The following is a 27,248-nucleotide window of genomic DNA, read 5'->3' on the forward strand; positions in this document are numbered from 1 at the left end:
GTACAACACTCTTCCGTAAATGGCTATGGTCATAGAGATGGAAAGAGGCCTCATCATTGTACCTGTGCCATTATGGTGTATGTGACAGCATGAGCAGTGCCATTGAGCCTATCTCCATTTTAAGTAATACATTTTCTTCTTCACGATTGGCTGATCCCTCCTGATGACCCGGTTGGACATGACTCCAACAGGGTCACCAGGAGAGATCAGCCAATGAAGTTGGAAGTCCCACACTGTTGACTACATTAAAATGGTGGAAGCGCTCAATGGCGCTGCGGTGCCAATGCTAATACAGCCTTTTGGCCACTAGAGGCCTCTATCATTCTCTATGGCAATAATCTAAAACCACAATGTTAACAATTTGAGCTGAACTTCTTTGAGCTGTTCCTGATCTGCTGAGACAGCAAACAGATAGAACAATGACAGATATTTCACCAGATGTATGTGAAGCATCCGATTGGCGTTTCCACTCACTACCAAATATGGTGGTGAGAGGAAGCCCAGTTGCCGGCAGTGGGAGAAGATGGAACGAGATGGGACTTTGGCCTTGCTACATTCTTCAAATGTCCTCATTGATGAAACATGTGATCTCAATACAGTTTTCTGTTTCCAAAAATCAAATCTGTTACGAACAGAGTGGACCGTTTTGTAGACTTTACTCAGCCAAAGTTTCCAAAAATTGCGTTGTTTAGGAGTACAGGGGCGAATTGAGTTATTGCACACATGCGCTTCACAAAGTAAGCGTTCCCTAACGGAAATATGCCAATACATCCTGTAACGCGCCAAATAGGATCTCTCTAGCTCGTGCTTGGCTCTGCCCCTCTCCTTGCTTGTTCTGCCCACTATTACTAATTTGTTCATATTGGAAACGACAGGCCGTGGTCTATCTCGAGTTAGTTATGAACATCATCACTTAGCTGCTAGATATGCAGCTAAATAGGATAGTTAAGAAGCTGAGGAATTTTCCTGCGTGTAAAGTTACACAAAATATTCTTAAATCATAGCTACCTCTAATTTCTTCGAGTCAAAATGCATATTGAATGTTGTAACGTTATCATAAACCGTTTACTGTCACTGTAAAATAATACCACTCGCTTGGGCTGGCTAGCACATACTTTTCTGACAGAGAAGGTACAGGGGTACAATCATTAGTACACAGTTTCATTTTGCAACAGAAACGAGTTTATTTTCGACAAATTCGCGTATGTCCCTCCCCGTTTCGTTCAGTTTAAAAAACGTTTTGCAACAGAATCGGCGTAATGAATACGCCCCAGTTGTTTCGCTATCATTGAATCTTGTGGAATTAAGTATTTTCTCCACATTTTCGCTCGTATTGGATACGTTCCCGAATGCGTATATTTTCACTTCACAAGGGTTTGCATGGCCTTGATTGCCACAGATTCGTTCATATTTTCAACGGGCCTAGCTCGCTATTTGTGTTGCGGTTAACACTATTTCAGGGTTTAAAGAATGCCACGGTTTATCTCGGAGTAATCTCTTTCACGGCAAAACTCAGACTGAAAGAAAGCAGACAGGAAGATATCTGAACGTACCATTTTGATGATTACGTACACGCAAGGGGCGGGGACTTTTACGTTCGAACTGCGCGGCGCGAGTGTTGTGTGTGCTAGCTAGGTGTAAACAGGATTCGATAATTATTCGAACTGCAATGAATAATATACGTACTAATGTAACAAATCCTCAATAACTTTAAGGTAAATACGGGCGAATGTATGCAACACAACCGGCTGTATCGTAGGTGACAATGAGGGTTAACAGCTATCTAGTTGGCTAACGCGAGCTAGCCAGGTTGCTAACTATTGGTTAGATAACTATTGGCAATAATAACAAAGCTAGCTAGCTAGCAACTTAGCTACCAGTAGCTGATATCAACATTAGAACCAGCAAACATGACTATGTTGAACACAAACATGATAACTTGCTTTTTTCTTGACAGGGTTTTCTTCAAAAATGCCTATTCGTGCCTACTGTACCATCTGTTCAGATTTCTTCGATCACTCAAGAGATGTGGCTGCCATCCACTGTGGGCACACCTTCCACTATGAATGGTGAGTTACCAATGACTGTCAGATGAATCAGTCTCTACATTAACGAAATATTATGACTAGCCAGTACTTGTGGCCCTAGCCAATTGTAGTAGTCTAGCTATTGTTAAATGTCAGTTGTGTGTAACTTTTCACTCCTTCCTCTGCTTACAGTCTTCTTCAGTGGTTTCAGACTGCCCCCAACAAGACATGTCCACAATGTAGAAAACAGGTAGGACTAACTTGCTATACTGCTGACCCCTTCTGAACACTGGTGTTTCATTCTGCACACATTACATCAATCCCATTCATCTCAAAATAACCCTACAAATACTTTTTCTACATGTTTATCTTTGTCTGGACTCTCCCCTCAGGTTAGCACCAGACACATTATCAACAAGTTGTTCTTTGACATTGGTGGTGAAGGAGAGGGATCCTCTGCAGATCCAGAGTGTTTGCAGGTAGGCCTACACCAGGAGGACTACCATCTTGACTCATGTTGTGGCAACATTGAATAGAACATTGTCATGGCATGTGAATTGGGGATATTATTGTATGATGTCACTTATTCAGTGTTTCATTTTTTTCTTCTGCAGAACGAGCTTGATAGAATGAAAGCTGTTTTAAGTACCAAAGGTAAGAGGCCAGTGAACACACCTGATGCTTGCTTTGATAGACCACGTGTCATTATGATGGTGTAACTATTTTTGGCATTTGGATGGCTGAAACATTGACTTGTATTTCTATCCTCAGAGAGAGACTGGAGGGACAGACTGAAGATGGTAGAGGGCTTGAAGGAGACTGTGGACAGGCAGAAGAAAGAACTGGACAGTGTTAGGAAGGAGACTGGCGAGAAAGAGATGCTCTGCTCAGTTCTCAGGGTAGGATGTTAAGTTGTCAAACATAAAGCAAAATGTATTTACATGCTCCTTTCTATCTGACATGTCTCTAACATTTTGAGGGTTTTGGAACTTTCAGAAACAGATGAAATACCTGGAGAACCAGCAGAGTGAGACTCAGGCTGCTAAGGAGGAGGCCCGACGACTCAGGACCAAAATGAAAACATATGAGAGGTAGCACACAGACTCACACAATAATAATTTTCTGACTTTTGTGCCAACCCAAACCATACTGTGCTGGCTTGTATATTTTACTTGTGTGTGTGTGTGTGTGTGTGTGTGTGTGTGTGTGTGTGTGTGTGTGTGTGTATCCTTGTCCTTCCCAGTCTGGATGTGGTGTTACAGGGTCAGAGGGCTGAGGTGGAATCCATGATCAGTGACATGGGTGTTGGCCAGGCTGCCGTGGAGCAGCTCTCCATCTACTGCATCTCTCTCAAGAAGTAAGGAATTTCAAACTTTTACACTATACACTGAGTATATAGCAAACATTAGGAACGCCTTCTTAATATCAAGTTGCACCCCTCCCTTGCCCTCAGAACAGCCTCAATTCATCAGGGAATGGACTCTACAAGGTGTCAAGCGTTCCACAGGGATGCTGGCCCATGTTGACTCCAATGCTTCCCATAGTTGTGTCAAGTTAGCTGGATGTCCTTTGGGGGGTGGACCATTCTTCATACACACAGGAAACTGTTGAGCATGAAAACCCCAGCAGCGTTGCAGTTCTTGCGTCTGGCACCTGCTACCATACCCCGTTCAAAGGCACTTAAATGTTTTGTCTTGCCCATTCACCCTCTGAATGGTACACATACACAATCCATGCCGTGGTTGTCTCAAAGCTTAAAAACCTTTCTTTAACCTGTCTCCTCCCCTTCATCTACACTGATTTAAGTGATATCAATAAGGGATCATAGCTTTCACCTGGTCAGTCTGTCATGGAAAGAGCAGGTGTTCTTAATGTTTTGCATACTCAGTTTACATTGTCAGAGCAACTGTGTTTTGTAAGGATATTTATCAAGTAATTCCTATTATCCTTTGCAGAGAGTATGAAAACCTAAAAGGGAGCCTCCGATATTCAAATGAAATGTCTGAAAAGCTCAAAAGGGAGGTGTTTGCTTCAAACAACAAGGTAATATATGTATAAAAAAAACACATTAATTCAATTGTTCTGTGATAATGTGGGATGTCTCACCTACTTCCAATCTGAGACTGACACAGTTTCTCATATCTCTGTAGTTGCAGAAAGCCACAATGGAGATGAACAGGACCAATGATGACATGAAAGCTGTCCAAAATGACTTGACCAATGCAGACAAAGAGATCACTGTAAGGAGCCCTCAATTCTAGAAATGATGAGCACTATACAATTTGCAAAGCTATGTTATATTTGGGTAATAAAAATACTGAGTTTACTATTCCAAATCTGAGTTTACTATTCCACTACTTTGTGTTTTTAACACTGTTAGAGTCTGAAGAAAAAAGTTGAGATTCTTCAAAAGACCCTGAGCACACCAACCCGCACTAACGAAGCCTTGAGCCGACTAGTCTTCGAGAGGTTTGTCACTTTACCAATTGATTTTCTACACAGAGCATGCTACTTAGTATATAGATACCTTCTTGGTAGATCTGGTGTTAGTCACTGATTGGGGTCTTTCCCCTTTGTCTTTCAGCCCTGCCCCAGTGGAGCTGCAACAGCCCCGTCTCCACCAGCCTGCCAACAGTGAGGACATTGACCTTAACATGACCTTTGACATCACCACACCTGACCTGGTGGATAAGAGGGCATCACAGGTCCCATCCAAAAAGATGCGTCTGGATCCAGCCACGTGAGTCTCCCTCTACAGTGTGTCATTGACGAGGGACATATGCTCCTGACACTTATTTGTTAAACGTTTCTGAAGTATTGATCATATTTATCTTATGTTCTTTCTTTCTCAGGTTGTCGTCCTCGCCAACCAAACACCGTGACAGTGCCTCGTTTGGAAGCAAGGTATTTTACCACTTTCAAGGGTTCACCTAACACATGCACCACATGTACTGACTTTGTGTTGACCACATTGCTCTGGATACATTTTAAAGCTAGACGTGTTGTACTTTAGTGTGCATGGCATGTCATAAGCTTCTGTGTTTATGAATTCTCCCAGGCCAGAGAGGAGGCAGCGCCAATGGGTACATTCTTCCGTAATTCCATTCTGTTCAGGAAGAAGACCTTTGGCAGCATGCTGGACCCCCAGAGGAGTAAACTGGGAGCTGTAAGTAACCTGACTCTATTCTCTTTCCCTCACAACACTGCAGTTACTGTATGATTGTTCTGGTGTTTTTCTTACTATGAGCCTGTTCCACATTTTTCACACCATCAATTACAGTGAAGTACAGTGCATTCCACCTAATGACTTCCAAAACATGACCCACAATTGCCCTTGCTTTCCTGTCTTGTTCCTGTCAATGATATGACAAAATGTATGACTATCTCATATTCCAGGTCAGAAGTGGTTATGATGGACTTGGAGGGAGAACCAAATTCTTCCAACCTGTATCCTTTTCTTAAACCGTACAATTCAGGTTTCCTGACTGGTATTTCTCATTGAAGTGGGTGTTGAAGTACATATTGTGACTGAATGATATCCTCTATGATGTCTATTGATAAATGTCTATTATACATTGCTGTAACTAATCTCATAGGAAACAATCAGGGAGGAACAGAAAAATGCCATTTGTTATGGAATGCCATTTTCCTTAATTCGGCCACCCACACCAGTCTCCTTTGTCAGATATTCGTCCGCTCATGATGAAGGCAAAGAGAAAAAAGGTTTCCCGACCAGCTCCTCCCAAGATCTCCACCTGTCTTACTCTGGACAGTTATCTGGAGTGACCTATGACCTGCCCATCCCTGACTAATACAGACGTGTCAGATGCACCTCTGACACTAGGGACCAGCCGGTCTGGAACAATAGAGAGAGGAGCAACCTGAATAGGTTTACCGGTCAAGTAAAAGGACTATGGTCTACTTTGGTTTGCACTTCTTACTTGAGGGCTTGCTCCAAGCTTTGGGCATGAATGGGCACAGCAGATGGTTTGGTGTAGAATATTTGTTTTGGTGTATTGAGACTTCTTTTGTCTCATCATGAAACTCTATCTGTGTGTAGTAATCTTGTTTTGAGGTGTTTCTGTTTCATCTAATTGTAATTAAGTGTGCGGTACAGAGTTATTCTGGGAACTTTCCTGCATTATGAGCATCTGTGAAATGTCAGCCATTTGACTATTGCACATTACAAAAAACATCTCTTTCGCACTTGAACATTTATTGTTTTACTAACACTGTCTGAATATTGTAATACAGCACTGTATTGAATATTTGTTTTCCACTTCCCCAGAACATCATCCTCTTGTTTTTAGTGCTATTTATTTTAGATACATACTTTTACTTGTGATTATTGCGTAAGATCTCTTATGTTTGTGAAATAATAAACTATAGTTTCCTTAACTGTTGAGTGGGGTGTGTTAATGTATATATATATATTTTTTAAGTCTACACACTATGCATCTCACTATGATACTGTACCAGAGATGTCCTCTCCACAGCATGGTCCAGTAATGTGCCCTACAGTCCACTCCATGCTACAGAATTGTTAAGCTTCTTAGCCAGCATGTTGCTGTTTTACTGTACACTTTTAATAAATCTCCAGCAGGGGGCAGTTTAAGCATGATGGCAGCCTCGCGATGGCTACAGTTACAGAAGTACAATAGTACGAAGGTGGAATTATTGGGTTTTATCTATATTTTCGTTTTCAAAGTATTTTAAATTAAAATTACATTTAAAAAAAATGTTTCCTGAAAACTTGAGCATAATCCCAGCCAAACCAAAAAATAATCTTACTGCAAATAACATAATGGAAACTGTGCCGCCTCCACTGCATTGTTCTGACAAAATCAGAACGCAATACCGCTCGGCACAGAGTGAATGCTACACGCATGCGTTATGCGATCTAGGACTGCTTGGAGTGTGACCTGAACTGGGCTATCGTCATTTTGTGGACCATTACAGTGCCACTGTATTCATTTTCAAATACGTTTACATAATTTAAATGATATAGTAGTGATTTTATTTTAAGGGAAACTTGTAACATTACATACATTTTGAGAACACAAAACAGTGATTTAATGGCACAATATTGAAGAACACAAGTGATCATTGATGCTAAAAGCAGTGATATTCTCAGTGAACTCAAGTGTTACCATTAACTGTTCTCATAATCGCAACACCAGCAGCACTATAAAGAGATTAGGAACAATCTACGGAAATGCCATACGTTGCTGTCTAGTGTCTACCATACGTTGTTGTGATTCTAACAACAATTTTCTCAGAACACAATATCCTGGTCAGAACCACTGGTTTCCAATTTAAAAAGTAGCATCATATAGAAGTTATTACTGCTAAAGCAATTAACAGCAAACTAAACCAAAGCATAACAGAAAATGTTAAAATGGTACCTTACATGAGATCTGGCAGTATTGATGTCAGTAATCAGAATTCCCTACAGTTGTTTCTCTTTACCACTATGTCATTCAAGAACCCTACACTAGTTATTCCAGGATAAAGTGGTGCATAGAAAAGCTAGTTCCTTCCAGTGTAATCAGTAAAAAATAACAACGTGTCAAAGTTGTGACACCCATACTGTGTACTGTACTGTGGAATCATTCGTATAATGTACACACAAACTCACAACCCATGCATGCAGTGCTGATAAATCAAGTAAACAACAAAGCTTGTTCTCAAAGGATCCTACTTTAGGTCCTCCAGTCAGGAAAAGGTTTAACATTTTATTAACTATTGATCCAACTAATTGTCCTGAGGAGAGAAATCAAAGAGAACTAATTAATTTCCATGGTCGCTTAGACATATCCTAATGTAAAAGGAGACTTTGTCCTGAAATCTAGCAAAGCTGTCCACAATGTTCATTGTGTTCTGTTCAGGAATCAGGATGATCCAGGATGATCCAATGCGTCGACTGTTCCATTTACAGTCAGGTCACAGCATCTGTGGCGAGTCAGTGAGTGTGTATTTCAAATTACAGAAAAGGTAGCATCTCCATTTTCCTTTATTTCCATTCCACCCATGAGACAATGTAGCCTTCACCACTGATCAAAAGCTGGCTCCTTTTATTTATTTAATTGTTTTATTTAACCTTTATTTAACTAGGCAAGTCAGTTAAGAACAAATTCTTATTTACAATGATGGCCTACCCCGGCCAAACCCTAACCCGGACGACGCTGGGCCAATTGTGCGCCGCCCTATGGGACTCCCAATCACAGCCAGTTGTGATACAGCCTGGAATCGAACCAGGGTCTGTAGTGATGCCTTAGACCGCTGTGCCACTTGGGAGCCCCCTCTCTGCATGTCAGGGAGTGCTTTGCCAAGAGAGACCATTATAAACTGTCATCTGTTAGGTGCCAGGTGTCGTATTCATCTATGGCTTCATGCTGGATTATCTAAAGTGATTGAAGAGAGAGACAATTACCAATTGTTTTAGTGAAAAATGAACACTAATCTGTTTCTATATCATTGTGAATACATACAGTAGCACAGGTGAGGGATCAGTGGATACCGCCGCTGCTTTACTCACTGTGATCGGTCAGGCACTATGGCACTACTTTTGGACTCTCCGTTCTGCTTGTCGTCTTTCTGGGAGAGTTGTGAGGTCACTGTGGAAGCCACAGCCTTGGAGCTGCGCTTGCGTTTCTGTACGTTCTGCTCCGGTTGGAAGATGATGACGTAGACCTTAGGGATGTACAACATGCCCAGGGACACAGTGGCACTCAGGCTCATGGACACCGTCAGGGTGGTGGTCTGGATGAACATCTAGAGCAGAGGGAAAGCAGGGTGAAGGTTAATAATAAATACCTGAGTATACACCTAGACATTTTACAATAGGGTTTGGATTGCCTGGCTGAGTACTACATGAATTGTCTGTGTTGCGTTCACAATTCAAAATATATATTTTCCTAATTTTCCTTTCTATCCTATGCCTATCCTTCCATCTATTAATCTGTTAATACCCTGAGAATGATAATATAGTATTCTGAGAATATTCTGAGAATACAGTAAAACTGTACATTCAATAAATAATAATAATAATGTATGGAGGTTGTCTTACATAATATTTTCCATGGCAATCCCCATGACATACCTGTATTATACCTAATTATTGTATGAAGAACCAACAGGAGGTGAAATAGGAGGTACACAGTATACAGACGTTGTTTCTTCATCTGAATGTTCAAGGAGACAGTTGTGTTTTTAGCCTGGGATGAATGATTTATATCCCAGTATAAGCACTGAGGAGTGGTGCTCTATTTATGGGCCTTCAGCATGTCTATTCACGTGTTGTTCCTCTGTTGTCAGGCTGGCAACAACAATACTGAGAACAGACTTGTGATCTGAGTCCGATGCACTGACAATTCAAAAGCAGTACATGTCATGAAGAAATGAAGAAATACATGCCATAAAAAAAATAATAAACGAAGACCTAAAGTGCATTTAGAAAGTATTCAGACCCCTTGACTTTTCCCCCATTTTGTTACGTTACAGCCTTATTCTAAAATTGATTGAATTGTGTTTTTTCCCTCATCAATCTACACAAAATACCCCATAATGACAAAGCAAAAATAGGCTTTTAGACATTTTTGCAAATCTATAAAAAATATCACAAGTACATAAGTATTCAAACCCTTTACTCTTAAACACCTTTAGAGGCGATTACAGCCTCAAGTCTTCTTGGGTATGATGCTACAAGCTTGGCACACCTGTATTTGAGGAGTTTCTCCCATTCTTCTCTGCAGATCCACTCAAGCTCTGCCAGGTTGGATGGGGAGCGTCGCTGCACAGGTTTTTTCAGGTCTCTCCAGAGATGTTCGATCGGGTTCAAGTCCGAGCTCTGGCTGGGCCACTCAAAGACATTCAAAGACTTGTCCTGAAGCCACTCTTGTGTCATCTTGTCTGTGCGCTTAAGGTCGTTGTCCTGTTGGAAGGTGAACCTTCACCCCAGTCTGAGGTCCTGAGAGCTCTGGATAAGGTTTTCATCAAGGATCTCTCTGCACTTTGCTCCGTTCATCTTTCCCTCAAACCTGACTAGTCTCCCAGTCCCTGCCGGTGAAAAGAATCCTCACAGCATGACGCTGCTACCATCATGCTACACTGTAGGGATGGTGCCAAGTTTTCTCCAGACTTGAGGCTTGACATTCAGGCAAAAGAGTTCAATCTTGGTTTCATCAGACCAGAGAATCTTGTTTCTAATGGTCTGAGAGTCTTTAGGTGCCTTTTGGCAAACTCCAAGTGGGCTGTCATGTGCCTTTTACTGAGTAGTGGCTTACATCTGGCCACTCTAACATAAAGGCCTGATTGGTGGAGTGCTGCAGAGATGGTTGTCCTTCTGGAAGGTTCTCCCATCTCCACAGAGGAACTCTAGAGTTCTGTCAGAGTGACCATTGGGTTCTTGGTTACCTCCCTGACCAAGGCCCTTCTCCCCTGATTGCTCATTTAAGAATGATGGAGGCCACTGTGTTTTTGAGGACCTTCAATCCTGCAGAAATGTTTTGGTACCCTTCCCCAGACACAATCCTGTCTAGGAGCTCTACGGACAATTCCTTCGACCTCATGGCTTGGTTTTTGCTCTGACATGCACTGTCAACTGTGTGACCTTATATAGACAGGTGTGTTCCTTTACAAATCATGTACAATCAATTGAATTTACCACAGGTGGACTCCAATCAAGTTGTAGAAACATCTCGAGGATTGAGCTCAGGACGTACCTGAGCTCAATTTCGAGTCTCATAGGAAAGGGTCTGAATACTTATGTAAATAAGGTATTTCTGTTTTTGTATAAATTTGCTAAAAATTCAACAACAAAAAGTTTTGTTTCGTCATTATGGGGTATTGTGTGTAGATTGATGAGGAATATTTTGATTTAATCAATTTTAGAAAAAGGCTGCAACATAACAAAATATGAAACAAGTCAAGGGTCTGAATATTTTTCAAATGCACTGTAGCTATATAGCACAATATCCCTTATCTTCTCTGTCCTCATCTTTGTCATGTTTCTTATTGGCTCTCAATGTCCTGGCCAGCACTGATGTGGCAACGCATGGATGACCAGGGAGCACTGTTCATCACAGCCATTCATATGAAAGGTAGACTCAGCGATATGGTGTAGATAACAAATTGCGTCAATTTCCACAACAATTAAGAGCGGTGACGCGAGAGGCTCAACTTCTCCACTCTTTTGGTGCCCTGGCTACCACGCTGTAACAGCGTGAAGCGAACCTGTGCACAGGTGCAGATACTGTGTGTGAGACTGTGTGAGAGCAAAATCTTGCAACTCGCTCATCTCTATATCTGCGGTGCTGCAACTTCATTTTGAAGAGTTTACCATTAAAGACATTACTGACTCCAGGCTAGTGCTAGGTACAGTATATGTATGCCTCAGCCACTTCTGGTCTTTTTTTCCCTTTAATTCCCTTTAACCCTTTAATTGACCAATCACATAAGCTCTTTACACAACAGATCTTTTTTAGAGCTGATCTGATTGGTCAAAAGATGAATTAGTGAAAAAAGATCAGAATTGGGCTGCCTGTCTAAACGCTGCCAAAGTGGCATTGAAATATGACAGGCAACAGTTCTAATTAGACTCAGGCAATCCAGAACAGAAAGGGATCTTTTCTTGTCAGGTGCATCATCAAGCAAGTCAACCATCTGCACCAAAACAACACACATTTCTGCATCACAGAGGTTGAGGCGTTCAATCACTCCAGCCCCGGGTTCAATCTCAGGCTGTGTCACTGGGAGACCCATGATGTGGCGCACAATTGGCCCGGTGTCGTCCGGGTTAGGGGAGGGTTTGGCCGGCCGGATTTCCTTGCCTCATCGCACTCTAGCAACTCCTTGTGGTGGGCCCGGGTGCCTGCAAGCTGACTTCGGTCACCAGTTGGACAGTGTTTCCTCCGACATATTAGTGCGGCTGGCTTCTGGGTTAAGCGAGCAGTGTGTCAGCTGACTTCGGTCGCCAGTTGGACAGTGTTTCCTCCGACATATTAGTGTGGCTGGCTTCTGGGTTAAGCGAGCGGTGTGTCAAGAAGCAGTGTGGCTTGGCAGGGTTGTGTTTCAGAGGACCATGACTCTTGACCTTCGCCTCTCCCAAGTCCGTAGGGGAGTTACAGCGATGGGACAAGACTGTAACTACCAATTGGATATCACGAAATTGGCGAGAAAAGGGGGGTAAAGTAAAAAAAACATATATATATAATAATTCACACATTGAGGGAAGTCAGTATAAAAATGTAAGAAAAATAGCCAACCCCCTAAATTTGCCAGCACCTTCCATTCACACTTCCCTATTGATCAACTTGCAATTCTTTACATTTTTCTGAGTACCTCTCAAAGTCTAATGCATCAATACCCTTGCATCCTATCTAATAACACTCCTTCCCTGTTACTGTACTGTTGTAATACTGTCTGGTCAAAAATGTCAACTAATGCGATCTGAGAACTAAATGTTATTGATGCTATATTTAGATGTTCTAAGCTGTAATGTGTAATTGAATAGCATGTAGTGGATATTTTTTTGTCTCTCAGAGACCCATTTTGTCACTGAGCTTACCTGACCTCTATGATTCATTTCATTTCGATTTGCAGAGGTGAAAAGACTTTAAATACTTAATTTAGGCTGACTGATTTAACAACACACTCTACTAGTCTGAACATACACTACATTGCCAAAAGTATGTGGACACCTGCTTGTTGATCATCTCATTCCAAAATCATGGGTATGAATATGGAGTTGGTCCCCCCTTTGCTGCTATAACAGCCTCCACTAATCTGGGAAGGCTTTCCACTAGATGTTGGAACATTGCTGCGGGGACTTGCTTCCATTCATCCACAAGAATATTAGTGAGGTCGGGCACTAATGTTGGGCGATTAGGCCTGGCTTGCAGTTGGTGTTCCAATTCATCCCAAAGGTGTACGATGGGGTTGAGATCAGGGCTCTGTGCAGGCCAGTCAAGTTCTGCAACATTGATCTCAACAAACCACTTCTGTATGGACCTCGCTTTGTGCACGGGGGCATTGTCATGCTGAAACAGGGAAGGGCCTTCCCCAAACTGTTGGCACAATGTTGGAAGCACAGAATCATCTAGAATGTCGTTGTATGCTGTAGTGTTAAGATTGCCCTTCACTGGAATTAAGGGGCCTAGCCAGACCATGAAAAACAGCCCCAGACCATTATTCCCCCTCCACCAAACTTTACAGTTGGCACTATGCATTCGGGCAGGTAGCGTTCTCCTGGCATCCGCCAAACCAAGATTCGTCCATCAGACTGCCAGATGGTGAAGCATGATTCAACACTCCAGAGAACGAATTTTCACTGCTCCAGAGTCCAATGGTGGAAAGCTTTACACCACTCCAGGCGACGCTTGGCATTGCACATGGTGATCTTAGGCTTGTGTGTGGCTGCTCGGCCATGGAAACCCATTTCATGAAGCTCCCGACGAACAATTATTGTGCTGACGTTGCTTCCAGAGGCAGTTTGGGACTCGGTAGGGAGTGTTGCAACTGAGGACAGACGATTTTTACCTGCTACGCGCTTCAGCACTCGGCGGTTCCCTTCTGTGAGCTTGTGTGGCCTACCACTTCGCGTCTGAGCCGTTGTTGCTCCTAGACGTTTCCACTTCACAATAACAGCACTTACAGTTGACCGGGGCAGCTCTAGCAGGGCAGAAATGTTAGGAACTGACTTGTTGGAAAGATGACATCCTATGATGGTGCCACGTTGAAAGTCACTGAGCTCTTCAGTAAGGCCATTCTACTGCCAATGTTTGTCTATGGAGATTGCATGGCTGTGTGCTCGATTTTACAGACCTGTCAGAAAGGGGTGTGGCTGAAATAGCCGAATCCACTCATTTGAAGGGGCGTCCACATACTTTTGTATATATAGTGTACTTCCTTCTTTTAAATCCTGACCATTGTTCCGCTGTCAGTCAATGAAGAGGATGCTGAACATACTGTGAGTGCCTCATGGAAAAAAATATGATATTAAAGGTAACAAACTAGCATTTGACAACAGTCTAGAACCTATTCTAGAAAACATACTGTGGTTCTAGGGTTGCTTTTTTAAGTATATAAAAAATGGACTTTCTCTGCCAATGGATGAATACCAGCAAATATAGAAATGTGATTGATTTTCAAACCTTCTCAGTAGACTGTGCTGTACCAAAGAAGATTGGCACAAAGGCCAGCCAGATGATACAGGTGGTGTACATGGTGAAGCCAATGGGCTTGGCCTCGTTGAAGGTCTCTGGCACCCCTCTGCTCTTGATGGCATACACAGTGCAGGTCACCATCAGCACGATACTATAGCTCAAGCAGAGGACCAGGGCCAGGTCGGACATGTCACATTTCAGGACCCCACGTGCAAACTCTGGGTTGGGCGGCCGCTGCTCCTCATAGTCTATGATGGTGTGTGGGGGCACCACTCCGAACCAGATGAAAATGCCAAGTAACTGTGGAGATACAGAGAATGATCCAAAGATTGATGTGGCCCATGATTCAGCAGATCAATCTAATTCTCCTGTATACCATTCCAGATACCATTTCCTGTGTCTTTAACAAGCACTGTTGTATTACTGCCTTGTTTTCATCAAACGCAATAGGAGAGAGGCAGCAACTCACTCACCTGCACTCCAATGAGTATAAAGGTGATGATCAGCTGAGAAGCAGGGCTGATGAACGGAGGTGGCGTGACTGCTTTCTTGCCCTGCTCAAAGATACGGTATATGCGGTTGGTCTTGGTGAGCATAGCTGAGTAGGTAATACACATGCCCAGGCCCAGCAGCAGCCTGCGGAATGCACACACTGGGGCGCTGGGCTCTGCGATCATGAGGAAGGTGATCAGATAGATGAGAAAGATGCCTGTCAGGAGAACGTAGCTGAGCTCCCGACCGGAGGCTCGGACGATGGGGGTGTCATTAAAGCGGATGAAGGTGATGATGCATCCGGAGGTGGCCAGGATGCCCAGGACAGCCAGGAACACAGGGATGATGGCCCAGGGGGAGCTCCACTCCAGTTTGATGATGGGTGTGGACCGGCAGCCCGTTCGGTTTGGCATGGGACGCATATCGAAGGGACACATGTCACAGTTTAGCTCATCCAGCTGGTATTGATATCCGTCACACAGTTCGCAGTGCCAGCAACAGGGTACACCCTTCACCATCTTCTTCCTCTCTCCTAGCTCACAGGGGAAACTGCACACAGAGTCAGGGACTGCACGGTCCCCACCCGACCACTGCATCTCCTCAGCCTTTAACAGAGACAGAGACAATGTTGAAGAACATCAATTGAACTCCTGAAGATGTCACATTATGTCATTACTGGGGAAAAGAGAATGAATGACTAAATGGAGCTAAATAAAAGTGCATGAATAACTGGAATGAGTTTGGTTAAATTGAAAGGTAGTTAACTCAAAACACAAACAGTACATTCCTCAATGCAATAGCAACACTGATAAAGTGAACATCATCATTGAAAAATAAAATAGACCAAAACAAATGTTTACATTGAGTCGCAGATTGTTTGTCCACTGGCCAATACACCGGTAGCCAGGGTTGGTGGTGTTGGAAAGTTGGAACTGGAAGATGTCATAGCGACCAGGAGCATCTCCATTCTCATTGAACATGACCCCAGTCCCTGCACTGCCTGTTGGATAGAGGAGCAAGGATTTTTAACAGGGCTACCCGCTAGTGGGCCGTGCAATGCTTTTACCTTTGAACAAAGAAAAATGAAACCTACGGTGAACCTAAAGCTCATGTCTTATGCAACCAGGGCAAAGCTGAGCATAAGATTCTTCCTGCTGAGGGTTCCTTTCCATACATGACGCTATTTTCTTTCTGTACTCTCTGTTCCCTTCAAGCATTCAATCAGAGAGGGCTTCCATACAAGCAAAGGTCATCCACAAACAGGGAAAAGGAAATAGCTTTGCTTTTCATAGAAAGCTCCTTGGACTCCAAGAAAAATATTTTTCATGAAAGATGGAGATGAAAAGAGGAGTGTTTCTTGTGTATGCAGAAAGAATAGAGGCTGCCCTGGGGAAGAATAGTGCATTGAAGAAGTTAACGCAGTGTGCAGTGATGTCTTCAGACTGACTTCCATCCACACTTTTTTGGAGTGACTGACCTCTCAGACTAACCTCTCTGATGGGATGTGATGGGAACCAGTAGTGGAAAAGGCTTCATGAAACCAGGACATTACCTCTGTTTGGGCTTTAATTAAAAATATATATAATTTCAATTATCAAGAGTATTATCTGATTTGACAGCCACAACAAAAAGAAAAGTCAGGATAGAAGATTAATTTTCAAACTCGATCCAAACAAAGTTTATTGAACATTCCCAGACCTGATTAACTGCTGCTCCAATGGAATTGCTCAAGACCCTTTTTAACAATCCCTGGTCTGTACATTTCCAACTCACCATTAAAGTTGACTGAGCGAATGTAATGGAGCAGCTGACTCCCTTCCACTGGGTCCATCTTCTCACAGATGCCCATGGAGCCCGGACAGAGGTCCAGGTGCATGCTGTGTAAGGCATGGGCCATGGCATACACCGCGTCTATCACAAACTGTACTTTCCCTTCCTGCTCGTACTGAGATTCCTGTGCGATTCTCTCTTCCCCTGAAGAAGGGAGGAAGGGTGGCATACAATGGATAAAACCTGTGTAGCCTGTAAGTAAATCTGCTTATTTGAGATAAACCTTTGAAATATGTCAGAAATAACCTATTTTCCTACCTGTACATTTTCTTCTACCAAGGTCGTACTTGATACCTGGTCGAGTGAGTTTACATTTGAAGTCGTCCTCCCAGTATTCTGCAAACCAGATGTTCCTTCTGTTGTTTTTCAGAGATCTCGAGGTGAAGTAGTTGTCGAACCCTGGGCAAAGAACCAACAGAGCATCACTATCACCTTATGTTTAAGACTTTCCCAGACTTTCCCATCCCCCACTAAAGTTAAATTCATATTGAACACCAAAATACAATGTATCTCTGCAATATCTTTTTCATGTGTTTGTCTTACCATCGATGGAGGCCCTCTTGGGGAGGATGGTGACAGCCCCCTCAGCCACATCCTCCTGGTCCAGGATGGGGGAGCTCTTGGCCCCCCAGCTGTCAGAGCCCACAAACAGGAAGTGACCCGTCAGGTTGGCCCTCTTTGCTGCCTCCAAGACACGTCTGTGATAAGTGGTGATAATGGATTAGCACACTGGACCCTCATTAGCTCTAGAGTCTATAGGAACTTGGTACTGTGGTGCTTAGAGAACAAGTAGCATGGTGGTTATGTGACAACAGTCCTAGGGAAAGGAACTAGTTTGCCACTAACCTGATGTCATCCTCATTGGCAAAGATGATGACCCCACGAGCATTAGAGGTCTCCATTAGTCTCTTGATGATCTTATCAAACCCACCTGGTTTCGGCTCTCGGGGGATTTTGATGGATTGGCCGATGCATAGACCTCCTGAATGAAGGGAGAAGAAAGACAAGACCCAAACCAAGGCTGCTCCTCCATTGGACGTCATGTCCTCCCCATATAGTACCATCAGTTCTAACACCATGTTGGCCATGGTTAGGCTACACCAGAACATTTTAATTCACCACTAAATTCAGTACAAACCTGCCTCTCGAGAAATCTGGAGGAAGGCATCGACGCCGCTCTCACCGTAGTTTCCTTCTGAGGCCAGTGTAGACACATAGTTCCACCCCATAGCCTTGACGATGTCCACCATGGCCTGGGCCTGGTAGGAGTCAGGAGGGACCACGCGGGAGAAGAACTCATAACGACTTTTGTCACTCAGCTCTGGAGCCGTGGACGCATAACTAATCTGGGGGATCTGAAAGATACAGACGTTACATGATGTTAACGGCTGCATGGTTTTAAGAAGAGACCGGAGACAGTCATTAGATTCAAAAGGAGGGTTAATGGATGTTGGACAGCTACTGAACCAGACACCATGTGTTATTATCAAATCAATCTTTGTCGGGATAAATCAGACACAGTTGGTAAACTAACCACATAATACCTTATGATGACACGTTGCCAGTAATTGAGAGTACTGAATAGTTCTCACATGTCCAGCCAATGTAATCCACTAGGACATGGCGACATTCATCCACTGTAATATTTTTAGAGCTTTACTACTGGTCTATGTCGGCCATAAAAACCAACGTCATGGTGAAATACAGATGGTAAATTTCACTGCTGTAAAAGCATTTGTTTGAAAAAAATTAATGGATGAGAGGATTAATTTACTGGTGTGCTACTTCCTTAATGACATAGTTTATGTGAGTGGGCTTGACTCTGATCCCACTAATGCCCGCCCATGGCTTGATGAGAGGTTCTTTAGAGGGAGTAGAGAAAGGTAGACACACAAAGGGTTGTGAAGGGAGAAGAAGAGAAGAGGGAGAGAACCATTTCACAGATTATCTGGAAGGATTATATGGGTTTTAGTCAAATTACATTGAACACAGAGGGACAGAGACCGAGATCAAGAGACAAGGTTACCATATCTCAGCTGTAAGCCATACAGTATATTTAATTCTGATGGTCACATGCAACTTAAATTTGCTGCTTTACTTTAACTCTTTCTCTCTAGTGGGAACATTCATCTATTACTGTGATATGTATGGCTCCTACTAGTTTATAATCTTCTGTCTGGGAGGGTGAAATTCTATACACCAAACATTGATGTGATCAATGATAACATAATTTTCAAATATTTACATTCCAACACTAATTCCTAAAGCAACATGTAGCCAGCCTTCTTTAATCCAAAATACAAGGATGCCATAATTTATCTTCAAAATCAATTCATTATGGCTGTTAGACAGTCCATAAAAAAAAAAACATCTGTAGACTATGCTATGTTGCAACCCTAACTGGTTCTTTGGCCCAGCCATGTACATTTCAGTGCCATGCGTGTTGAGTTCAATGACATATCCAGGGATCTCTGACCTCAACCCCATAGACAAACCTAACCTTTTTCTGACAGGAACATTTAGAGCATAATTATCTAGATTTCCATTCAAACGTAGTTGTAATCCTTATCATTGGCATAAAACACTCATAATTTAACTGACTTAGAGTAGCTGACATGTTATGTCAAGGTGCTATGACACATTCCTCTTCTGTGTAAACCATTTTCATTCAGAATATACTGAAATTACTGATGGCAAAGCATCAGTAGGCTAAGTATTGTTTAGTAGGTGCACTAGCACTCTCCATTTATAGAATCCTGCTCTATAATTGCACTGTCCCTGGACCCTGCCTTGTCTTACTTCCAGCCCCTTCCCATAGCTCTTACAATTCAATCTCAATGTTTGTGTAGTCACAATTCAAATGTTTGTGCTGAAATTCAATAAAATACCACAAAGAACATTTAGTTCAGATGTCATGTTAGAATATTATGTAATGTGATTAAAGAGAACAATCATTCAAATATCTGATATGGGCAGAAAGCTTAAATTATTTTTAATCTAACTGCACTGTCTAATTTACAGTAGCTATTACAGTGAAAGAATACCATGCTATTGTTTGAGGAGAGTGCACAATTATGAACTTGAAAATGTATATAATAAACCAATTAGGCACAGTTGGGCAGACTTGATGCAACATTTTGAACAGATATACAATGGTTCATTGGATCAGTCTAAACGTTGCACATACACTGCTGCCATCTAGTGGCCAAATTTTAAATTGCGCCTGGGCCTTTCTCTTGCATTTCAAAGATGATGGTGCAAAAAAAAGCATGTTTATTTCTTTGTATTATCTTTTACATGATCGAATGTGTTATATTCTCCTACATTAATTTCCACAAACATTTCCACACACTTCAAAGTGGTATCAAATAGTATCAAGAATATGCATATCTTTGCTTCAGGTCCTGAGCTACAGGCAGTTAGATTTGGGTATGTCATTTTAGATGAAACTTGAAAAAAAGGGTCAGATCTTAACTGAGTAACTGTGCATACTCTAAAAAAGTGCCTACTGAGAGGGCCTCCCGGGTGGCGCAGTGGTCTAGGGCACTGCATCGCAGTGCCAGCTGCGCCACCAGAGTCTCTGGGTTCGCGCCCAGGCTCTGTCGCAGCCGGCCGCGACCGGGAGGTCCGTGGGGTGACGCACAATTGGCCTAGTGTCGTTAGGGAGGGTTTGGCCGGTAGGGATAGCACAGCCCCCGCACCACTAGAGGGATATCTTCAACCACCAACTTACAAGGCTGAGTATAGCCCACAAAGATCTCCGCCACGGCACAAACCAAGGGGGGGCGCCAACCCAGACAGGAAGATCACGTCAGTGACTCAACCCACTCAAGTTACACACCCCTCCTAGGGACGGCATGGAAGAGCACCAGTAAGCCAGTGACTCAGCCCCTGTTATAGGGTTAGAGGCAGAGAATCTTTAGTTGGGTGATTCTGCAACTACAGACACTTCTATGTCCTCGGGGTAAATGTTGAGGATTTTATTTCACTTTTTCTGTCTTCATACACAGTGCCAGTCAAAAGTTTGGACACACCTACTCATTCAAGGGTTTTTCTTTATTTTTACTATTTTCTACATTGCAGAATAATTGTGAAGACATCAAAACCATGAAATAACACATATGGAATCATGTAGTAACCAAAAAAAGTGTTAAGTAAATCAATATATATTTTAGATTCTTCAAAGTAACCTCCCTTTGCCTTGATGACAGCTTTGCACACTCTTGGCATTCTCTCAACCAGCTTGAAGGAGTTCCCACATATGCTGAGCACTTGTTGGCTGCTTTTCCTTCACTCTCCGGTCCAACTCATCCCAAACCATCTTAATTGGATTGAGGTCAGGTGATTGTGGAGGCCAGGTCATCTGATGTAGCACTCCATCACTATCCTTCTTTGTCAAATAGCCCTTACACAGCCTGGAGGTGTAACGCTCGTCTTCCTCCTCGTCTGAAGAGGAGCAAGGATCGGACCAAAACGCAGTGTGGGTTGAATACATAATCATTTTAATAATAATAACGAAGACGAAAATACACTTGAACAAACTACAAAATAATAAACGACGTTAACAGACCTGAATTTGAGAACACATAAAACAATGAACGCATGAACAGGAACAAACGAACGAACGAACGGAACGAAACTAAACTAAACGAAACGAAACGAAACAGTACCGTGTGGTGAACAAACACAGACACAGCAACAATCACCCACAAACAAACAGTGAGAACAGCCTACCTTAATATGGTTCTCAATCAGAGGAAACATTACCATATCAGGCTAATTGAAAATGAACCCAACATAGAAACACATAACATAGAATGCCCACCCCAACTCACGCCCTGACCATACTAAACAAAGACAAAACAAAGGAAATAAGGTCAGGAACGTGACAGGAGGTGTGTTTTGGGTCATTGTCCTGTTGAAAAACAAATGACAGTCCCACTAAGAGCAAACCAGATGGGATGAAAAAAATATATATTGACTTATTTAACACTTGTTTGGTTACTACATGATTCCATATGTGTTATTTCATGGTTTTGATGTCTTCACAATTATTCTACAATGTAGAAAATAGTAAAAATAAAGAAAAACCCTTGAATGAGTACGTGTGTCCAAACGTTTGACTGGTACTGTATATGTTAAGTTCACACAACAATCACCCCAGACTTTTTTAACACCTTTCTATCAAGTATTTTTGCTACTTCTCAGATCCATTTTATACCTACATTTCACTGTTTTGCTCTTGTCCCTGACCCAGACATTTGAGCTTCTACTATGTTTTTCCATGAGAAGACATTAATAATTACACATTATATAATGTTATCTACTATAGAAAGAGTCAATGGCATAAAATCTATATCAATATTTATTTTGAGTATGCCCTTTATATATTTTTTCACACAAAATATACCTGTCCTTTGGTAGTGGTGTCATTTCCACCACTGAGGACAAATAACTCATTAATAAACTTTTTTCAAGAGCATGTTACCATGGAAACTTAATGTGACACTGAAGCACATGGCTGCAGCGGACATTTGTTCCAGATGTGATGTCCAGACGTTTGCTTGTGTAGAGAATATTCTTTTTGTCAGTCATTTCCAAACAGGCTATAATTTCTTTCATTTGTGGTAGAATTTTGTATATTTTATGTATTTATTGTAAACGATATGCTAGTTGTAATACTAGCCAAAGCATGTTAAACAGCCTGTCATTTTTCGCCAAAAACTGTATTAAGCATAATTTCCACCACAGTCATTTCCGTCACAAACTTAACTGTGGTGGAAATGACAGAATGTGGTGCAAATTATCCATTATGTTATTTACTTTAGGCTTATTTAATCATGTTTTAAATTAATTAGAAGATGAATTAGAACAGCACAGACATAGAAACAAAATAAAAAAGGATCCTATATGATACCAGGAATGTCACGACTCCGACCGAGGCAGGCTCTCCTTCCCGTTCGGGTGGCGCTCGGCGGTCGTCGTCACCGGCCTATTAGCTGCCACTGATCTTTTTCTCCCCCTCCTTATGTGTTTATTGGTTACACCTGTTTTCATTTGTTGGTAATTAGTTGGGCTTATCAGTCAGCCGGCCCGCCCGGTTCTTTGTGCGGGATTATTAGTTGGTAAGCGTGGTGTTTGTTTTGAACTACGTGTCTACGTGGTTACTGGACTGCTTTCATTCCCCCCGTGTCTGGGGTAGTTTTATGTGAGCACCCAGTGTATTAGAAGGGTGGCTTAAGTTCCTCAGTGTTCATTAAAAGGAACATTTGTTATTGCACCCTCTGTTTCCTGCGTTTGACTTCGCACTCCGACACGCAGTCCTTACAAGGAACATCTGCAAAAAGACAGGAAGAGATACTGGAAGAAAAAAGAGAAGGGAGAAGTGAAATCTATCTCTGAGCTTACAAAGCGAGAACAAAGAAGCAAGCGAAGAAAACGGAAATGCAACCAATGGAATAGAAGACAGGCTTTAAAGATAAAAGTTGCAATGGAGACCTACCTATCAGGCAACACACCACCTCAGTCACCAGATGACTTGCAGCCAGAGGTCAACATAACTGCCCCTAACTTACCTACCCCGATGCATGCCCTGATACCCCTTCCTCATTGTCTGCAAGAGGAATGAAAAGTCGAATACTCGCAGGAAGGAAAAAGGTTGGAAGAGGTCGCTCAAAAACATACAGAGATCTTTGCATGACAAATGTCAAACTTGATAATGCTTTACGGAAAGCTGAGAAATACAAAAAAGGTATTCCCCAAAGACAAAGACAAAACAGCAAATGAAGGGAAATCTGAATAACTTGAGAAAGATTTAATTGTTTCAAGATTCCATCATTGCAGAGTTAAAGCAAAAGTATCAAAACATGTTCAGTGCCAAGGACAAACAAGTGGCTTCAAAAATGCTCAGAGGCTACATCCTGAGAAAGAATGGCCTGGTCAAAGCCACAAACAGAGAATGAGGGAAAAGGGAAACAGGCCAACAAGTCTTCAATACTCCATTAAAAAGCAGTGTAACAGAATTATCACAGCCACAGAAGACAAAATCACTAGATTCTATGAACGTGATGACAACAGAGCAACAACCAGGAAAAAGGACACACTAACGAGGAACAAGAAGAAAAAGAAGCGCTTCTTGAATGGTACAATTCAGAACCTTTATCAGAAGTTTAAGAGGGAATATTCAGAGATTAAAATGTCCTACTATGAATTCTTCAAAAGAAGAATTTGGGTTGTCAAGCCAACAGTTCAGGATAGGGACACATGCCTCTGCAAAATCCACGTCAACCTCCAGTTCATCGTGGACAAACGACAGCATCACAATGTGATCAGCTGCAACAACATTGAGAACCTTATTGAGTCTTTCTGCTGTGAGGACCTAAAGAAAGAGTGCATGTACACAGAGTACTCCCTTTGCCAAGCAAAAGAGCTTAAACATCTGACTTTGATGCTGGTGAGCAGACATGCTGGTTTAGGTGGAAAAACAAAGCTGAAGAGAGAGAGAAGACAAACAAAGAGGGAAACATGGAGAAGTTCACTGTACATTTGACAGTAAAATAAAATGTGTGGCACACTGCATATTCTACTGGAGGACTTCTCCGAGGGAATGAAAGAGAGCTTTGGGAAACACGTGTACAATATTCGACACCAATAAAGAGGAGATCATTGTGCATATTGACTTTGCAGAGAACCACTTGTGTAAATACACCAGTGAAATCCAGGCAGTTCACGTTGGTGATTCTCACAAGCAGGTGACCCTCCACACCTGTTTTGGATATACCACAAACTATACAGTTTCACTTTGCTCACTGAGCTCTTCTATGCGGCATGACCCCTCAGCTATCTGGGTCCATCACTCAGAAACACTGGCCTACTTCCTTGAGCTCTGCCCATCGGCTTCTTCTGGAATCTTACTTTGTCTTATATTAATCTTATATTAATTAAATGTTTAACAATGGTTGTTGTTCAAAATGTTTGCAATAAAATATTGTTTTCATTCGTTTTGTTTTAACACACTGTAGATGTCATTTCCACCACACCCATATTTTCTGGGTAAATTAGTATAGTATGTATAATTTACATTGATTGGTTTGTTTTAGATAGGTGGTAGATATCATAATCTCACAAAAAGGTTGGGTGGAAATATTTTATTTTTCATGATAAATAAACCTTTCAGCTGTCACCAAGGCAAGTTCATACATTCAGGGGTTATGTTGTATTATTACTATTAGGAAAACCTTACACATCACTTAAAATAATATTCAATACAAGTTCATGTACAAATGTATAAGAAATGTGTTCTAAATAAATTGTATGATATTTCATTTTCAACTAAAATGGATGTTTAATGACATGATGGAATTGACATTTGTCCATGGCTGTATGGGAAAAACGACAAAAATATATAAATTCCTGAATAGTATGATCGCAGCCATTATCAGATATTGTTTCTAGACAAATCAAAGACAATTATAAAACTGGTAAATTGGTGTTTCAATAAGTTTTAATTTCTGAAATCTTGCAGGGCCGAAGTACCCGATGTTGCAGAATCACCCAGTTACCATGTTGATCATTTTACATTTGTCTAACTACTGTTGCCAACTTTTAGGTAGACCCACAACTTTTGTTAAGTCTGGAAAATATTGCAAAACATGTTGATGCTCTCATTATCACTGTGTTGACACGTACTGATTTTTTTTGTTACTATTTTGCATGAGTGAGCCTGGTGGATGCCACACCACTAACTCAAGCTGAACTGAAAGAGGTGGCTGCAGCTTTGGTCCATGTTGTGTCTAGAACTGTCTCCACACTGACAGGAAAACACACAATTACATAAGAGGCTGTCTGTTTGACAAGGTGTTTATCAAAAGGAAACCACCAGAACAATCCCTCACAAGGTCGACTAAAAACTGTGAAAAAAGTACATTGATTGAAACGGTTTTATCATGAACTAATGATTCATTAATTACATGTTGCCTACATGTTGTGTTACCCTTTCCTGATGTCATTTAATAAATCCTGACTGCTGTCTCTAGGTTAGTATTATATGGCACTTGTAGTTGAATGTATTGCTAATACCGCCCCAAAAATATTGCCATTCCCATGCTGTTTCATTCTGTGTATCTCATTAATCATTTACATAAACATCTGTGTGAGCTATGTTGTGTCGTTATTCCTGTGTTGACAGTTGGTCAAAATGGCAAGAATTACAAATATATTTATACATTTTCTTTCATTGATTTTGATCTAGGTGCCAGTTCCAACATCATAAGTTGTGTACTCTGCCAGGTCTGAACTACATGTTCTCTGTGGTATTTTATCGAATTTGGCCAGTTCATTAAGTACACCATCCCTGTGACTTGCTATATAAAGCAGGCAGACAGGCATCGATGCATTCCATTACTGTTCGATTGAATGGGCAAAACGAGTGACCTAAGAGACTTTGAGCATGATATGATCGTTGGTGCCAGGCATGCCGGTTCCAGTATCTCAGAAACGGACGGCCTCCTGGGCTTTTCAAGCACGACAGTGTCTAGGGTTTACCAAGAATGTGGCGACAAACAAAAAACATCCAGTCAGCGGCAGTCCTTTGGGTGAAAACAGCTTGCGGGTGAGAGAGGTCGAAGTAGAATGGCAGGAATCATGCAAGCAAACAGGAGGGCCACAAACAGGCAAATAACGTTGCAGTACAACAGTGGTGTACAGAACGGCATTTCGGAAAGCACAACTTGTCGGTCCTTATCATGGTTGGGCTATTGCAGCAGAAGACCACACTGGGTTCCACTCCTATCAGCTAAAAACAAGAAGAAGCGGCTCCAGTGGGCACGCGATCACCAACACTGGACAATTGAGGAGTGGAAAAACATTTTCTGGTCCAACGAATCCCGGTTCCTGTTGTGTCATGCTGATGGCAGAGTCAGTATTTGGTATAAGCAGCATGAGTCCATGGCCCCATCCTGCCTGGTGTCAACGGTACAGGCTGGTGGCGGTAGTGAAATGGTGTGGGGAATGTTTTCCTGGCACGCGTAGGTCCCTTGATACCAATTGAGCAACATTTGAATGCCACACCTTGTAGAATCCATGGACCAAAGAATTCAGGCTGTTCTGGAGGCAAAGGCAGGTCCGACCCGCTACTAGATGGGTGTGGCCAATAAACTGTCAACTGAGTGTATATATTTAGCTGTAGAGGGATAAGTGTGTTGACTACCGATGCCACCCCAGGTTTAAACGAGAGCATGTAGAGCGGTGCCTAGTAATACAGTACAATACAGGTTCTTAGATCTTCCCTCGCCGCCGATCTTGGACTGGGAACCCTAATAAAGAGCCCCTCTGGACTAAGGGGCAGCTCCGGACTGAGGGGCAGCTCAGGACTGAGGGGCAGCTCAGGACTGAGGGGTAGCTCAGGACTGAGGGGTAGCTCAGGACTGAGGGGTAGCTCAGGACTGAGGGGTAGCTCAGGACTGAGGGGCAGCTCCGGACTGAGGGGCAGCTCCGGACTGAGGGGCAGCTCCGGACTGAAGGGCAGCTCCGGACTGAAGGGCAGCTCCGGACTGAAGGGCAGCTCCGGACTCTGACAGCTCAGGACAGACGGGCGGCTCAGACCTGCCGAGGCGCACTGTAGGCCTGGTGCGTGGTGCCGGAACTGGTGGTACCGGGCTGGGGACACGCACCTCTGGGCACGTGCAGGGAGCAGGAACAGGGCATACTGGACCCTGGAGGCGCACAGTAGCCCTGG

The 27,248-nt window shown here is 42.5% G+C and overlaps 2 protein-coding genes across 2 annotated transcripts in view; one reads left to right on the forward strand and one right to left on the reverse strand.

Annotated features, from left to right (window-relative positions):
- The first annotated feature begins 1,365 nt into the window (after positions 1 to 1,365).
- LOC120065687 (E3 ubiquitin-protein ligase TRAIP-like) lies at positions 1,366 to 6,425 on the forward strand. Its single transcript, XM_039016759.1, has 16 exons — positions 1,366 to 1,715; positions 1,958 to 2,069; positions 2,220 to 2,277; positions 2,420 to 2,506; positions 2,642 to 2,681; positions 2,799 to 2,926; positions 3,024 to 3,118; positions 3,271 to 3,384; positions 3,983 to 4,070; positions 4,178 to 4,267; positions 4,408 to 4,496; positions 4,612 to 4,767; positions 4,880 to 4,931; positions 5,086 to 5,193; positions 5,424 to 5,474; positions 5,700 to 6,425. Exons 2-16 carry the CDS (start codon positions 1,972 to 1,974, stop codon positions 5,811 to 5,813), a joined length of 1,368 nt encoding a protein of 455 aa, XP_038872687.1. The 5' UTR covers positions 1,366 to 1,715; positions 1,958 to 1,971; the 3' UTR covers positions 5,814 to 6,425.
- A 2,136-nt stretch (positions 6,426 to 8,561) lies between these two features.
- LOC120065601 (metabotropic glutamate receptor 6-like) overlaps positions 8,562 to 27,248 on the reverse strand; it is a 35,630-nt gene continuing 16,943 nt past the window's right edge. Inside the window, exons 2-10 of the mRNA XM_039016662.1 lie at positions 17,652 to 17,868; positions 17,360 to 17,495; positions 17,057 to 17,211; positions 16,772 to 16,912; positions 16,457 to 16,657; positions 15,544 to 15,683; positions 14,665 to 15,288; positions 14,180 to 14,491; positions 8,562 to 8,801 (exon numbers count right to left, since the gene is read on the reverse strand). Coding sequence (XP_038872590.1) covers positions 8,562 to 8,801; positions 14,180 to 14,491; positions 14,665 to 15,288; positions 15,544 to 15,683; positions 16,457 to 16,657; positions 16,772 to 16,912; positions 17,057 to 17,211; positions 17,360 to 17,495; positions 17,652 to 17,868 — 2,166 coding nt within the window. The remainder of the gene's footprint in view (positions 8,802 to 14,179; positions 14,492 to 14,664; positions 15,289 to 15,543; positions 15,684 to 16,456; positions 16,658 to 16,771; positions 16,913 to 17,056; positions 17,212 to 17,359; positions 17,496 to 17,651; positions 17,869 to 27,248) is intronic.

The sequence above is a fragment of the Salvelinus namaycush genome, chromosome 20 (assembly GCF_016432855.1).
Source record: "Salvelinus namaycush isolate Seneca chromosome 20, SaNama_1.0, whole genome shotgun sequence".
NCBI lineage: Eukaryota > Metazoa > Chordata > Actinopteri > Salmoniformes > Salmonidae > Salvelinus > Salvelinus namaycush.